The sequence below is a fragment of the Betta splendens genome, chromosome 9, assembly GCF_900634795.4.
Source record: "Betta splendens chromosome 9, fBetSpl5.4, whole genome shotgun sequence".
In the NCBI taxonomy this organism is placed as follows: Eukaryota; Metazoa; Chordata; class Actinopteri; order Anabantiformes; family Osphronemidae; genus Betta; species Betta splendens.
The window spans coordinates 25767988-25782154 of NC_040889.2; the positions used below are offsets into that span (position 1 = coordinate 25767988).

At 46.1% G+C, this 14167-nt stretch overlaps 2 protein-coding genes across 3 annotated transcripts; one reads left to right on the top strand and one right to left on the bottom strand.

The window, feature by feature from the left end:
* Positions 1 to 845: 845 nt before the first annotated feature.
* si:dkey-178e17.3 (somatomedin-B and thrombospondin type-1 domain-containing protein) lies at positions 846 to 9193 on the top strand. 2 transcript variants are annotated; one of them, XM_055512023.1, is made up of 5 exons: positions 846 to 1327; positions 6177 to 6359; positions 6739 to 6829; positions 7950 to 8108; positions 8196 to 9193. In XM_055512023.1, exons 1-5 carry the CDS (start codon positions 1078 to 1080, stop codon positions 8299 to 8301), a joined length of 789 nt encoding a protein of 262 aa, XP_055367998.1. In that variant the 5' UTR covers positions 846 to 1077; the 3' UTR covers positions 8302 to 9193. The 2 variants fall into 2 exon arrangements, with proteins under 2 accessions (XP_055367998.1, XP_029019732.1); XM_029163899.3 differs by having other exon boundaries at positions 852 to 1327; positions 6174 to 6359.
* A 1813-nt stretch (positions 9194 to 11006) lies between these two features.
* snap29 (synaptosome associated protein 29) lies at positions 11007 to 13870 on the bottom strand. The gene is made up of 6 exons (XM_029163851.3): positions 13727 to 13870; positions 13041 to 13277; positions 12587 to 12783; positions 12350 to 12435; positions 12177 to 12281; positions 11007 to 11940 (listed from the first exon to the last, which is right to left on the bottom strand). Exons 2-6 carry the CDS (start codon positions 13275 to 13277, stop codon positions 11780 to 11782), a joined length of 786 nt encoding a protein of 261 aa, XP_029019684.1. The 5' UTR covers positions 13727 to 13870; the 3' UTR covers positions 11007 to 11779.
* Between the last annotated feature and the right edge of the window lie 297 nt (positions 13871 to 14167).

The following is a 14167-nucleotide window of genomic DNA, read 5'->3' on the forward strand; positions in this document are numbered from 1 at the left end:
ATAACAAGCACTGGCTTCCTGTGGTTTCACATCATGCATGTGTGTGCTGTAACTACAAACACTTTGAGGGGATGAAACTACCAGCAAAAACAGCAGATAAACGAAGCCTGGCATTAAAATGTGTGCAAATATTTTTACTGCACTATTTTTTGGAATCCATACTATTTCAAAGTACACATTTCCACTTACATGAGGTTTTGCCCTGACCTTTTCCCCCACAGACATCTTTTGTGTGGTGCTCCTCCCCATGAGCTTTTACAGTAACCCCCCATTGCTCCGTTTCTCTATTCACTTAGAACAAGTGAAGGGTAAGTAATGTCATTGTTCTCCAGTCTTTCTCTCAATGGGGTGGGTGCTCCTGCTCCTAAAGTGGAGATCATGTTATGCCCTAAACTCACATTCTTCACTGGCTGTAGACTGAAGCTTATATTCGTGGATTATTTTCCTTTTTCTTTATTTTTGTTGTATACAGCGGCCGCACCGCTGTCCGTGGTGCTGAATTAGATTTACTGATTAGGGTTTAAAACCGGATTTGGATGGTTTACAGCTTCACACTATATTGTACTAAAGAGAGCTGCACTTTTTTCAAATGCAGTTTCACGTAATCTACGTATGAGTTGACAGTAGGACACCAGATAATCCGTGGTTATCTGTGTTGCCACGTATTTACATCCCACCTGTATCTTGGCAACAGACGTAGTCCAACATACTTTTGACCTGTGTCATTTGTTGTAGCACTCAGTTGGTTTCAACATATTGTGCAATCAATATAAAGAGAAAGAGGAGATGAGGAAAGGCTGGCGTTCTTTCTACAGCAGCAGCTCTGAGGGGCGGTGTCCAACCGACTATTAGAGCAGAGCTGGTGCGCGCACAGCTCCACTTTTACGCATCGCTTCTTCGCATAGGTGTCAGTGCAAAAGTCACTCCTCTTCTTCCTTCACACAACCATGTTGCTCCCGGATTCTATATAGAAAAAAAACAGCTGCACAATAATATAAAAACATTTCAAGCGCAACCCAAAGTGACGCATCCACCAGCGGAGTGTGTTGGAGCGCCGATCCCAGAAGAGCGTCGGTCATGGGAGCGCACGGATGGAGCTCGGCGCGTCTCGGCTTTATCGTCTGTGGATATTTAGCCTTTTACTGTGGGGAACTTGTTCCGCAGGCAGCAGCGGGCTGCAGGGAGCGCGAGAACCCCAAGTGCTGCACAGGCCGGAATAATGAATGTTTTGAGTACACCAAGAGAAAAACTGTTTGTTACTGCGATGCGTACTGTCAGAAAACCGGAGACTGCTGTGAGGACTATCAGGGTGTGTGCCAGGGACTTGGTAAGTTGCTTTTACTTATCAAATGACACGAGTTTGAAGTGATTTTGAGGAATCAATTGATACTGGCACTGTAGATATATTTCACTTTGATTGTGTTGGGTCCTTGTTGTTCCTCATGCCCAGTTTTAATCACGTCTGTCACAAAGGTGACATGGAGACAGTGAGACATACTACATGTAGCTGCCTCTGGTGCATCCTCTGTGACCAGGAGAAGACACTATTTGAAAATGGGAACTTGGAAATGTCCTCATAGTGTTTTCACGTGGGGTTCTATGTGTGATTGTATTTTTTAACTTGACCCTTGAACTTCAAGTTAAAGTCTTGTTTTCCAATGTATTCCAGGAAAAGGCACGTGGGGGAGTGTAGGGTCATTTTCCGCAAACAACAGAGGACTAATGTTTAATGTTATTGTTCTTCAGAAGCCAAATGTGAGTTTAAATAACGTCTTGCATCATCATCAAGGCTGCTGCTATAAAAGGACAAATGAGGGAATGGAGGCCATGGGAACGAACTTCCAAAAATGGACTGAATCACAGTAGAGCTGTGTCCAAGATGTGACAGACAAGAGCCACTCTGACCCGAACTGTAACCGAAGCAGCTTTCTGTCTGAGTGCAGTTTAACAACCACCTGCAGGGATGGTCCTCGGGAACGGTCCCTCTCTTTATCTATGTTTGATGTACAAGGTGGATTTGTTTTCATGTTGTATCTGTGCTTCGTGCAGCAGAGCACTGGTGGAGGCAGTAAAAGGTTTATTAGAGTGGGTTCTGCCATAAAGTATCTTCATTTACCACAGTTGTTTTAAAAGTCCTTTCCTGTGTACTGCAAATTTTATCATTTTATTTAATGGCTAAATAAAATGAACATGACATTTTCAGTTCACCCCAACAGCAGTTTTACAGAAATCAGAAATGTTGTGTTCGTCAGCGAGTTCGTAGCGGAGGCAGCCTGTATTTACTCAGCTGAGTCGCATCACTTGATCCGTCCAACGCTCCTGTCAAAGTGAAGCTGAGGAGAAAAGGTTGCAGGAACGCAGCTCCGTCAGCGTTGAGTCATGGGGCTCTGTCTGAGAGCAGCTGCTCCCCGCGGCTCAGCCAACGGCTGCCGTGTGCGTTCATGCGTGGACCGGGCCCTCCTGTCCTGCTGGTGGGACGATGCATGGACAGAAAGCACTGGAGGCGTATCATTATGTGGCGGTACCGGTTGACAGACGCGCTGTAAATGGCCACCGCAAATCAGAAGAGCTTTTCCGCGAATGAGTCGCCGGCTTTACTGTGAACCTTGACCCTTGAGTGACTCCAAGAAAAGCACCGCGACTCCCACAATGTGCAGCCTGAGTGTGTTTACAGTGCAAACACAGCGTGCCTGCGGCTTCTGCGTCAGCCTCACACTCGGGCCCTATCTGACCCCGATCACACACCTCCGCGTAGCCAGGTAGCGAACACTGGGCACATTTCACTGTGCTGTTAGGAACCGAGAGCAGGAGCAGGTGCTGAGTGTTCTCAGAAGCCAAGCGTCAGAGGATCTTATTTCTACTGCCAGCTTTGCTTCACTTGACATCATCTGTCAGACTCAGCAGAGGGTTACTTGGGTTAAAGCCATGAAGCGCTAATGCTAACGATGTGCCAAGAACGGATGAACGTGCCAGTCAGATGTTTGGGCTATAGCTCATAGGGAGGACAGGTTAACACAAATACAACGCTTTATCACAACCACTTCCTGGGAGGCACAAAGTGAAGGATAGCGCCTGCCTAGCGTTAGCATTAGCGTTAGCGTCCGTCCCGCCGCAGGAGTATTAGACGTCACATAGCCGTCAGTGGAGGATAAAGGGCTGAGGCATCTGCTACGCCTCACATCGGGACCTCTGCTCTCCAACGCACCCAGAGGAGCCGGCATCCGTCCCTGCGGAACCTCCTTTCCTCTGCTGCCGCTGCATGATGTCAAACCACGATATTAGCTCCTCCACTGCCTTCACTCCCTCACGTTCTCCTGTGCTTCCCACACATTTTTGTCTCTGAGAAGCTAAAGTTAGCGTCTGCTGCAATAAATTCTCCAGGGTGCTAATTTCAAGTAGTTCACCTTGAAATTGTTTATTTGGAATTTCATTTTAAGCTTTAACTCTATCTGCAGTTCCTACATGACGGAAGTATCTGACGTTGGTTGAGCTCACTTTCTCCTTGAGACGCCTTTTCTCTAACAATTGCTTCATACAGTATGTGAGATTCCATATATTTTACATTTATTATTGTTATTGAAGGAGTCTAATCAGTTATCAGAAGGCTGCTACGTTAGCTCATCGCATCTGTTGTTAGAATTTGGAAGCTTTAATAAAGTGTCGGGAGGCTGTGCAATTTGAGCTGGAAATGCGTCTCAGCTGTGTTTGCATAGAACCCTTTTAATTAGTTGGTTTGTTTGGCTCCTCGTTTCAAGGTGTCTACAGGAACCACTTGTGTGCTAACTTGTTATTAGGGCTCCGTCCTGCCTCCTGCACCCCCATTAACAGGCTTATGGACCCGCCTGGTGTTGCCTAACGTTACAAGGGTTGTCGGGAGGGAGGGTGACTCTGGAGGCTGCAGCGGTCCAGCAGTTCAGCTGGACATCTGGGTCCAATCAGGGATGAGGTGGGGGGGGCAAAAAGGAAGGGCCAGACAGAGGAGACAGATGGGCGAGAAAAGAACAAGGGACAATGTCTGACAAAGTGATAAAGGGACAAAAAGCACAAAGCGAATTGGACGAACAGATCTGATGGTCCTTTTGTTAGGAGGCCCTAAATGGAAGCTGAATTGAGAAAGAGTGAAAGGCAAAGCAAAGAAATGCAAGAAGGCACATTATTATCATGCTGTAACAGGTCTGTGACTGGAGAAGTCGGATGATAAAAGCGCTGATGTTGGGCGCAGAGTCATTGGCTTGAATCAGTCAGCGGCGTTCTGTCTGAAGCTCTGCCAAGTGCCGGGAAAATTATTCATACTGACACAAGATCTGTCCAAGCGAACGCAAGCGCCTTCTGAAGCTGCGCTGCATTTTGGCCGGGTTCAAAGCCAACGAAAAGCACCCGGCTACACCTGCACAACGAGCGGGTAAACAACCAGTCGCCTGTGTCACTCTGCTCGCGTCTGACGGCCACTGGGGTTGTCATGTGACCACCAGGACGGCGGCACCGCCGGTACCAGAATCAGCCGGGGGACCACAGCTTGGCCAGTACCTTCTGACCTCCGGTACCTTCTGACCTCCAGTGGCCGGGGGTCAACGGGTCGTGGCCTCCAGACGGGGCCTGAGTCCTATCTGTGTGTAAGCTGGTGTTGAAGAGCCGAGGTCGTGTTGTTCCCACTGTGAGAAAGGAACACGTACAAGTCACTCCTGCAAAGATTCCAAGGAGGGAAGGAAAGGCGAGGACTCGGGCTTCACGATAAGACGAGGAGCAGGAAGTTAATACGGTCGTAGGCTCCGACTCTGTCAAGAACCTTCATGTCACTCTGCACAGGAAAATGTACGTTGTAGGGTGATGAATGAGGGTGGAACAAGTCCAAGAGAGTGGGTTTATCTGGGAGGAATAGTTTTGGTGTGTGTGTGTGTGTGTGTGTGTGTGTGTGTGTGTGTGTGTGTGTGTGTGTGTGTGTGTGTGTGTGCGCGAGGTGAGCTGGGAAAGCCGAGTGTCAGGTGGGCAGCACTAATGTGCAGGAATGCAAAGATTCCACAGTGGCTTTGTGGATCGGCTGTGTCACTGAGACAGACACCCCCCCCCCTCACCCCTCCTCACCCCGCGCGCCACCCTCCCTCCCCCAAATAAAACCCCAACAAGACCATGGGAATGAACCGAACGGGCGGCATCTTAAAAGCTCTCGCTCGCCCTTTTTCTCTTGTTCTCACACACACACACACACACACACACACACACACACACACACACACACACACACACACACACACACACACACACACACACACACACACTGTGGGTGAGTGTGCCACAGTGAGAGAGGATTAGACTCAGTTATGGTGTATTTATCCTGTAACTTCTTTGAGGACTGAATGGATGGGTTTTCAGCGTGTGCACCTGCTTTGGTTGTATTAACAACTGTTGTGTGTGTGTGTGTGTTTTTACATTTATTCACTTATTCTCCAGCATTTAAGCACCTCTCCATCTTTGTATTTAGCAAGTGTTTCCTTCCTCCCTAAAAGCAGGCTGCTAAACGTCTGTCTATTAAATATCTGCGTGGACGGGCCTTGATTGCTGCCGGAGCTTTCATCAGAGCAGCCATCTAACTAATACAGCTTCCTCCTGGTCTGATGTAATTGGCTGAGCCAGACTGCTTGTCGGCGCGAGTGATTGCTGCTGCCGATGCTGCTGTGTTTGTGTGCGCCAGCGTTTAATTGTGGGGTAGGTAGAAATCCACGAGAACAGGATGCACAGTCAGACCTGTGTTTAAACCCCCCCGCACGCGTGACCTGGGTCGCAGACTTCCTGCGTCTGGGCCTTGGCTGATCTGACATCAGTCGATGCTAATGGCCCAGTTACTCTTTTACCACCCAGTCAGTTCCCAGTGGAATATCTGCGTGCTGCAGCTCACACATGCACAGTTTACAGCTTCTTCTGGGCTGATGATGAATTTATGCTGCAGAATTAGAAAACAGAATAGCAGCCGGAACGCTTGTCTGGGTCTAATAAAATGTTCATGTTCTGCCCTCATGCCTTTAAATCTTCAATTGAAACTCCCAGAACCTCCCAGAATGCACTGAATCTTTATAAAGAGACCACAAAACGATGCGACACAGCTACGACATGTTCTGCCTCTGTGACATTATTTCTTGAGTTGCCTCGGTTCCATCTCTCTTGTTGCGTTTCTCCAGCAGCCATTGACTGCGTGGTGGGGCCGTGGGGGCCCTGGTCGTCATGCACGTCCCCCTGTGGAGTGGGCAGCAAAGAAAGGAGTCGCCAGGTATCTGTTCCCCCCAGAAACGGAGGCACGCCCTGCCCCGACCTTAGGCAGCGCCGCGGTTGCTATGGAAACGACGCTGTGTGCAGCCCGGCTAAAGGTCCACCTGCACACACACACACACACACACACACACACACGCACACACACACGCACACACACACACACACACACACACACACACACACACACACACACACACACACACACATGCTGTATCTCTTTCACAGCTTCACTGTAAGCCTCACATTTGCACATGCAAAATTAGTGCTTACAACATGTAAGCTAATAGCTAACATCTGTTCTGGGCTTATCTCCAGCCGCCACAGCTATGTTACTCTACTGCTAAATCACATCAATCATTCCCACTGGAACACACAGAAACTCTCTTCCAAGAAAAAACTCACTGAGTGGCTTAAGAGACGCTCTTCAGTAGACGCAGTAAACACACGTTTGACTTTTTTGCATCCTCCCAGCAGAGGTGGCGAAGATCCTGCCCGATTCCTTCAAGAGGAACTTCAAGGACCCGTGGAGACGACCACACATGCTGATGAAGGAGGAGAAGGCCAGGTAAGGCCCTGTCCATGCACGCACGCACACACACGCACGCACGCACACACACGCACGCACGCACGCACGCACGCACACAAGCACGCACGCACGCACTCACACACGCACACACGCCACACACACACACACTGTGGCTGTCGTGTACTTGTGAAGTGATGAAGAGGGAGTGATCACAGCTGCTCTGTGGCCTGTTCTTAAATGATTGCTGTGTATTTACTGTAGTTCAGTTTTTACCAACTTAATATCTCAGTCGTATTTAATCCTGTCAGTACAGTAGGTCCTAATAATTTAGTCATTGTAATTAGTTGACTGTCCGTCATAAGACTACACTTCAACGTTCGATGTCTGGTTAACATTTTCTTCCTGTTTCTTAAGTAAAGGTCTGTAGGATTAGAGAGCTCAGATCAGGGCCAAACTTATCACGACATACAACATTTTAAAGTTTTGACTGTAGATGCAACAGTAGCCTTAAGTATTGTCTTCATGACCCTGAAGATAAAACAACCATGAAGCATGTGAAGGCAAGGTCTTCAAGCGCAGACGTCAACTATGATGGGAGCTGATTGCAGATGTTCTCGGAACCAGAACATTCAGAGTCTTGGCTGGGTTCCTGACACGCCACAGCCTTGACACTGATTAAAATGGACACTGGATATTTTGTTGTGACTGGAACATAAAGCATCTGGGAATTGAAGGCACATTATTCATTGATGAAGACCATTTGTGGATGTCACAGAGTCAGGGTGATTGGGTGACATCTGGTGCACTGCAGCGTTCATGGAAAATGTGAGATGATGATGAGTGGTTGTCTTTGGACTGAATGATTGAATGAGTCATATTTAGACTCTGCTCGTGGGGAAGTCACAGCTGCTGATGCTTTTGGATGCTATCATGCCTTGAAGATAAAGAAAGGTTGACTTGACCTGTGCTGAGATATATCAGTGTGGTATAAGATACTATTGAAGCTCATTCAAATGTGTTTAAACGTTGTTTTCCAAAGGTACTTTCTTTCACAGAGATAAAAAAACAAGACTTTATTATTGTTCCAGTCTACAGTCTGTGCTGGCATTATGAGTGTGCAGGTGACTGTGACACTGAGTGGCCTCTGTCCTCTGTGCAGCTACTGCGTGTACCTGCAGGTGAAACAGGCCAGCGCCGCTTGTAAAGTCAAAGTGTGGAGCGCTCAGCTGGTGAGAGAGAGGCTGGTGTGTGCCGAGTGTCAGAGCGACGCCATGGCCAAGTCAGACCGGTGTGGAGGCGACGGCCTGGAGAGAAGCAGGTAAAAGACCTGTCCACGTCTTCATCCATCAGCCGCCTGTCTGCGTGCTCTGCGCAGGAGAATGACACCGTCCCACTGTGTTGGCAGAACCTTCTGGGCGGCGGCGTCCGTCCCCGGCTGCCACGGCTCCTGGGTGCGGGAGTCGTCGGTGCAGGGCTGCCGCTGCCCTCCCTACTCGGTGCTCTTCGTGTGAGCGGCTCCCTGCTGTGAGCCGGCCGGGCCGGAGCCCTCCACCCCAGGTTACCGGATGGGTGACTCCAGATCAGCGACGTCCTGCCACTTTCCCCTTCAGCCCACGCTCTTCACTGCACCCACTCTATGAAGCACACTGACTTCCTCGCATTTAACTTTAAAGCCACATCATGTACTTTCTCTCCTCCAAAGCATCTTGGCTCCTTTTACCTCTTGCTATCTACCTCCATCAATGCAAATATATTTGTCAATGCATAATGTATAAATATATAAATATAATATTTTGCTTTATACATTTTCTACTCTTGATTGTTTATGTATAATGTATATGTTTCTACATATTACTTTTTGTATTCAACACCGAACAGCAGTTGCTGCAATCAGTTCAAGCCCCTGTCGGAGGCAGAAACTGCTTCCTGCATGTGTCCATCGTGAAATGACTTCAGTCAGTATATCTGTGTTTTTAGGTTTTGTCCGTATTCAGGTTGAATATCAGGTGTTGATTCTCAGGTGCTCGCGTTTGTCTTTGTCGCGCGTTAAACTAGCGTCAGTCACTTGTGGTCTAAATGGTTTAAGCATCGGTCAGAAGAGGGAAAAGAGCCACTTAGAGTGTGTGCGTGTGGTTCTCTCTGTCCTCTGTGTGCATTACATCCCATAACACAGTCGTCTCCGAGCTCCTTGACCTGCACCTGTTTTCTGTCTTAAAGTGAAAACCTGTGGAATCTGACGTGTCTACCAGCCACGTTACTGGTTTGAGAAGTGTGATCCCAGTAAACTTTCTCTCCCGTCTGTGTCTCTCTTTGTTTTTATTTATTGATGATTTTATTAGTGCAGCGCTGCAAACCCTGTACACTGTCCATTAGTCAAAATAAACACAAACACTGCCATTCCTCCTCCCGTGTCCCGTTTCGTTTTTCGTGTGGGAGTTTTAATTGCACAAAGGCAGAGGAAGGAGAAACCATTATGGGCCTCGGTCCCACGGTTTGACCAGTGACAACTTGCAGCATACGTGACTTAATGCAAACATGTACCAATCAACATATTTGAGTTGCATTCTGAACATTTCTAGCTGTGGTGTAAATGGAACGATGAAGAGCAAAGCTAATGTGTATAATTATGTGTTTAAGCTGCATTCTCCGGTAATTTGGGGTTTGTCTTTTGACATCCCCTCCAGAGATGATGGATGCGTTGTAATTCTGCTGGGCGGCGCTCACAAGCACACGAACGTGGGACGAACAGGACCACTGAAATCAGCGTGTCCCAGATTAGTGCTGCACATACTCCCATCTACTTTCATGCACTTGAACTTCAGCTCCTCCGTTAATCTCTCCGGCCACGCTCCCTCCTCTTCCTCCTCCCTCCCCAGCTCCCTGCCAAACAGCCCTCCGTCAGCACAACCCTTTATTTTCTCCTACTACAACAGTGGCAATAGAGTGCTGTCAGCCTGACGCTCCGTCCCATCTGAAGCGGGCTTTACCCCCCTGGCGGCCCAGCCTCTGCTGCTAACCCGCTTTCCAAAGGGCAGGAAGGCCCGTCTCTGGCCCAGTGCCTGATGGGGTAGGACAGCAGTGTGTTCTGGGATTACGCCCGCTGAAAAGGGGGGCATTCCAGCCCCGGCCGCCTTTGTCACTGTTTGCTTTTGACAAGACAGCTGTTCAAAGACCTCACGACCCCCATGGACGGCGCGAAGGGAGAGAACCTGGAGGTGACTTCTATTTATCGGTGGTGTGTGTGGACGTCCCTTCTGCAGCAGCTTCAGGAGGAGACCACCTCCTGTGATCCCACTGGTGGCAATGGTGGAAGACTAGAAGATCAGTCATTTCTGCAGCACGCAGCAGCGTCTTGGCAGTGACTCCATCACATGTGGGTCTAGTTCCAAGCAAGCATCCACTGTCTGTTCACCCACTAGCATCTACGACTAGACCATGATGCAGTGCATTCATTTCTTGATAGGTTTATGGTGCGGCCGCTTAATAAAAGCTGTTTGTGGGTATTGTGGTGAAAAACACATTCCAACAGTCACTCATTTAAATTCTGAGGATCATTTTCTTGGCATTTTCTTCATGGATGTTGTGCATGTTTTGTCCCATATGACACTGTTTGAAGACTTTTAGCTTTTCTCATAGCAATAAATTAGGATATATTTCAATTACATACTAACATGCTGTAGTAGGTTTACAAATACTGTAGCTACTTGAGGTATCACAGGAATGATTTTTCATTTCAGTTATTTAGGCACCTCCCTTGATTTGGGGCCCTGGAACGCTGGGACCCCCATTTCCCCCCTGCATGTGCATGTGTGTATATGTTTTTAGGAATTGTGGACTGTAATTAACAGGTCATCGTAATGGCCGCCTGTTGAGACTGTAGAAGCAGCTGGTACGACACAGAGGAATGATAATGAATGGACACCTTGACATGAACTACACACAGCAACACAGCTGGTACAGTCAACATTCTGGGCCCCAAGATGATCATCTTAAAAAATGTCTAGTGTATCACACATCACAGTACATTATCCTAGTCTCTTACAGGTCCATGTTTTTTAAACCTTCACAGAAATAGGTAGACGCACATGAACACATGAATCAACACTGGTACTCTACTACACAGATTGGTGCAAACTCTACACTGTGGCACCATCTTGTGGTGCATTTGACTCACTGGTGACACTCATAACCAGAACATACTTAAAAGAGCCAAAACTCTTCTCATAAATGTTTAATTTGCAGGTGTAGTTTTCTGTAGAATACACAAAATACCCAACAAAAATGAAACCCTGTGACCACTAATCACATTTGTTTCCCTGATCCCGTTAAAAGAACCTGGTACATCAACATTTTTAATCTCTTATAAGGAATCACATTATGTACGCTGTATAATTCACTCAATCACATTTTGCATTCATTGACCCATTACAATGTGAACAGGAACAAAATAAGTGAATTTGTACCCGATGAAATGTACAAGTGAACACAAAGCCCTGGAACGAGATGGATAGCTGCTCCTCTGTAGTAATAAACTTATCACATGTAAGGCAAAGGCAGTTTGACATATACTTGACTTTGAAACTTCTCTGGAGGTCAAGGAATCCAAGTTATAGGGACACTCACAGAAACACATTCTAATTCATACAAATGCCATGTTCTTGAATTTTCAGTGACCATTAAAAATGCTTCTTCTTCAAGATATGTGCAAAATGAAGGTAAGACACAAATCTGTAGTCCTCATGTGTATGTTGGAAGGACCTGGGCAATCTGAAACATCTGAACCATGAATAAATGGGAAATTACTTTTCCGGATGTTCAAGAATTTTTTGAGGACAGAAAAAAAGCATTAACCTGTTTATCTGACAGTTACATGTAACAGAAAAAGAACTTAATCAAAGAACGAGATAATTTGATGATGGCCATCAAGAAAGAGAAGTGTGACTATGTTTGCTTGTCTTAGTGTCATCACGGTGAGGTCAAATGTTGGTTTCATTTAAGGTTTTTAATTTGTTGGTTTGTGTTGTGGATCTTTACGTCCATTTTGTCCACCTTATTTAGCAAAGAATCAATGGAGTCGTCCTGGTCCTCAATTTCAGATTGGAGACCAAGGCCAATGTTCTTCAGTCTTCTGAGTCCGTCACACATCTCATCTAATTAATTCACAAAAAGGACAGCAACCAATAAATTGAGACAATACAGGATTCTGTGACTTTTATCTTTTATATTAAATATATATAAAATAAACAGTGTCATTATAATTGTGTTTTTATGTTGGGTCAACTGAAATAAATAAAACTTGTTGCCATATGTTACTAAAAAGAGAGTTTGTGTTTTTCTGGTGCATTGCATAACTGTCTTATATTGAAACAGCAAATTGTATTTTCACCTAAATTATTGTCCAAGGTCTGGTGAGCGTCCTTAAGGTATTTGTTCTGAGGATGTCCATTCGGTCTAGACGAGCTGTCGTCTACTGTTGCCATAGCTCCGAATCCTGCAACAAAGCAAGATTTGTGGCGGCAGCAGGACTTTAGTATCATTATGCATCATGCTAAATCCTACCTCCTGTCTCCAACCTCCGTAGGTTAGGGTGGCTGGCTTGGTACTTATCTCCATGTTCCCTGCTGCTGGACAAAGCACTCTGTAATCTGAACAACATAAAAATGACAGATAAGTATTGTTTGGCCATTTTGTTAATGTCAGCCAATGACAAGCAGAAAGAAGGACAAACAAGGACATAGTGACAACTAGCGATGTAAAAGTACAACAGTACATTATGTAAATGTTGCTGAATCTTACCTATCGTTGGCCTGATAGGCCGGACTCGGCTGCTCGGGCGGAAGCTTTGTCTCTGGCTTGCCCCTGAAGTAGTTGACAAGGCCGCCCCACACGCTCTTTATACTGGTAATGTGCCTTTGGCTGGTCTTCAGGTCCTGATCCATGTTGTCCAGCATCTTGTCTGTCCTCTTTAGTGCCTCACCCTGACGCATCAGCTCCTGTAGGAACAAAGACAGACAGGGAATTTAGAAATTGCCATATTACCAAGGTTTTCACACAAAGAATTAAGCAGTCTTAGTATCAGATACCAATGAAAAAGGTCAAATAATACAGACTCATTAATAAACCCCAGTTACGGCTCCTCATTCACTTAATGATACATAAGAATGTGCCTGTGAGCATAAGGGTGACTCCCCTCATCAGTCCCTCAGAGACAAGTCCAGTCTTTGTGTACCAGCTGAGCAGCCTCACATACCTCTGCGGTTTCCATACCCATCTTCTCTGAGTCGTAGATGACGCCAAGGGAGCGATAGCTGCTGTCCACAGCAGACTGAGCCGTACGCATCACTTCCTGCTGGAGGTACCTCTGCCTCCTCTCTGCATCGCTCAGCCCACTATCAACATCGTCCTCATCAAACCCACTTTTTTTAGGCTTGTAATCCTCCTCCTCATCGTCATCTGCAAATGGGTTGTGGGACATGGGGTAGGCCATCTGTGGAGCAAGCGATGTGGTATTTATTTCAGATAGATTGTAAAAATGCTGGACACAGGACTGAATTTTTTGGAATTAAATACTTGTAACTGACAGGGAAAAAGTTGTATTTAATAATTTAACTTCACTTAGTTTCGTATACGCTAATAGGCGATGAAAGCGAAAGCAGTCGCGGGTACAATTAGACAGAATCCTGAGCTGAACACAAAAGACAGTCAACACACGTCACATTCAGAATCTCCTAAACAAATAAATAATATTAAGAGATTTCCGTTTTAAATTTCACGGCTAAAGGGTGTTGGCTGCTTATCTAGACAAACCACCCATGAAGCCATATTCACACGTCGCGACGGAGCCGCGCTTTGCTAACACCGACCCTTTCTGTTTCAGAGACTGGATGATGCCCGAACAACACCGTAAAAACATACCCGTCAAATTGAAACACAAACCTTTGCTCGGAGACGTTGGCGTTGTTGTTACTCAGCTGACTGTGGGAGACTTCCGATCACGTTTGCTGACGTAGCTACGTCACGCCTCAACGACCGGTACTGCGCAACCAAAACGCATACGATGACGCTAAGCTCCTTTTTACAAGATACTTACAAGTAATTCAGTTTGGTGTCTCATACAAAATTTCTGTAGTTTCATCAATGATGCTACTATATTTCTATTACAATTTAAATAACAATATATAATTTTATACAAAAATACTCAACTAATGCATATGTTGCATCTTACTGGGACTAAACTTTTGAAACGTATCATTTCACCTTTAATGCGGATGATAAAATAAAAGATAAGAGGTAATATAATTAAAATTAAATTAAATTAAATAGCAATCCAATGTTTCCAATTATCACGTGAAATAATCAGATGCCATTGATTTTGAA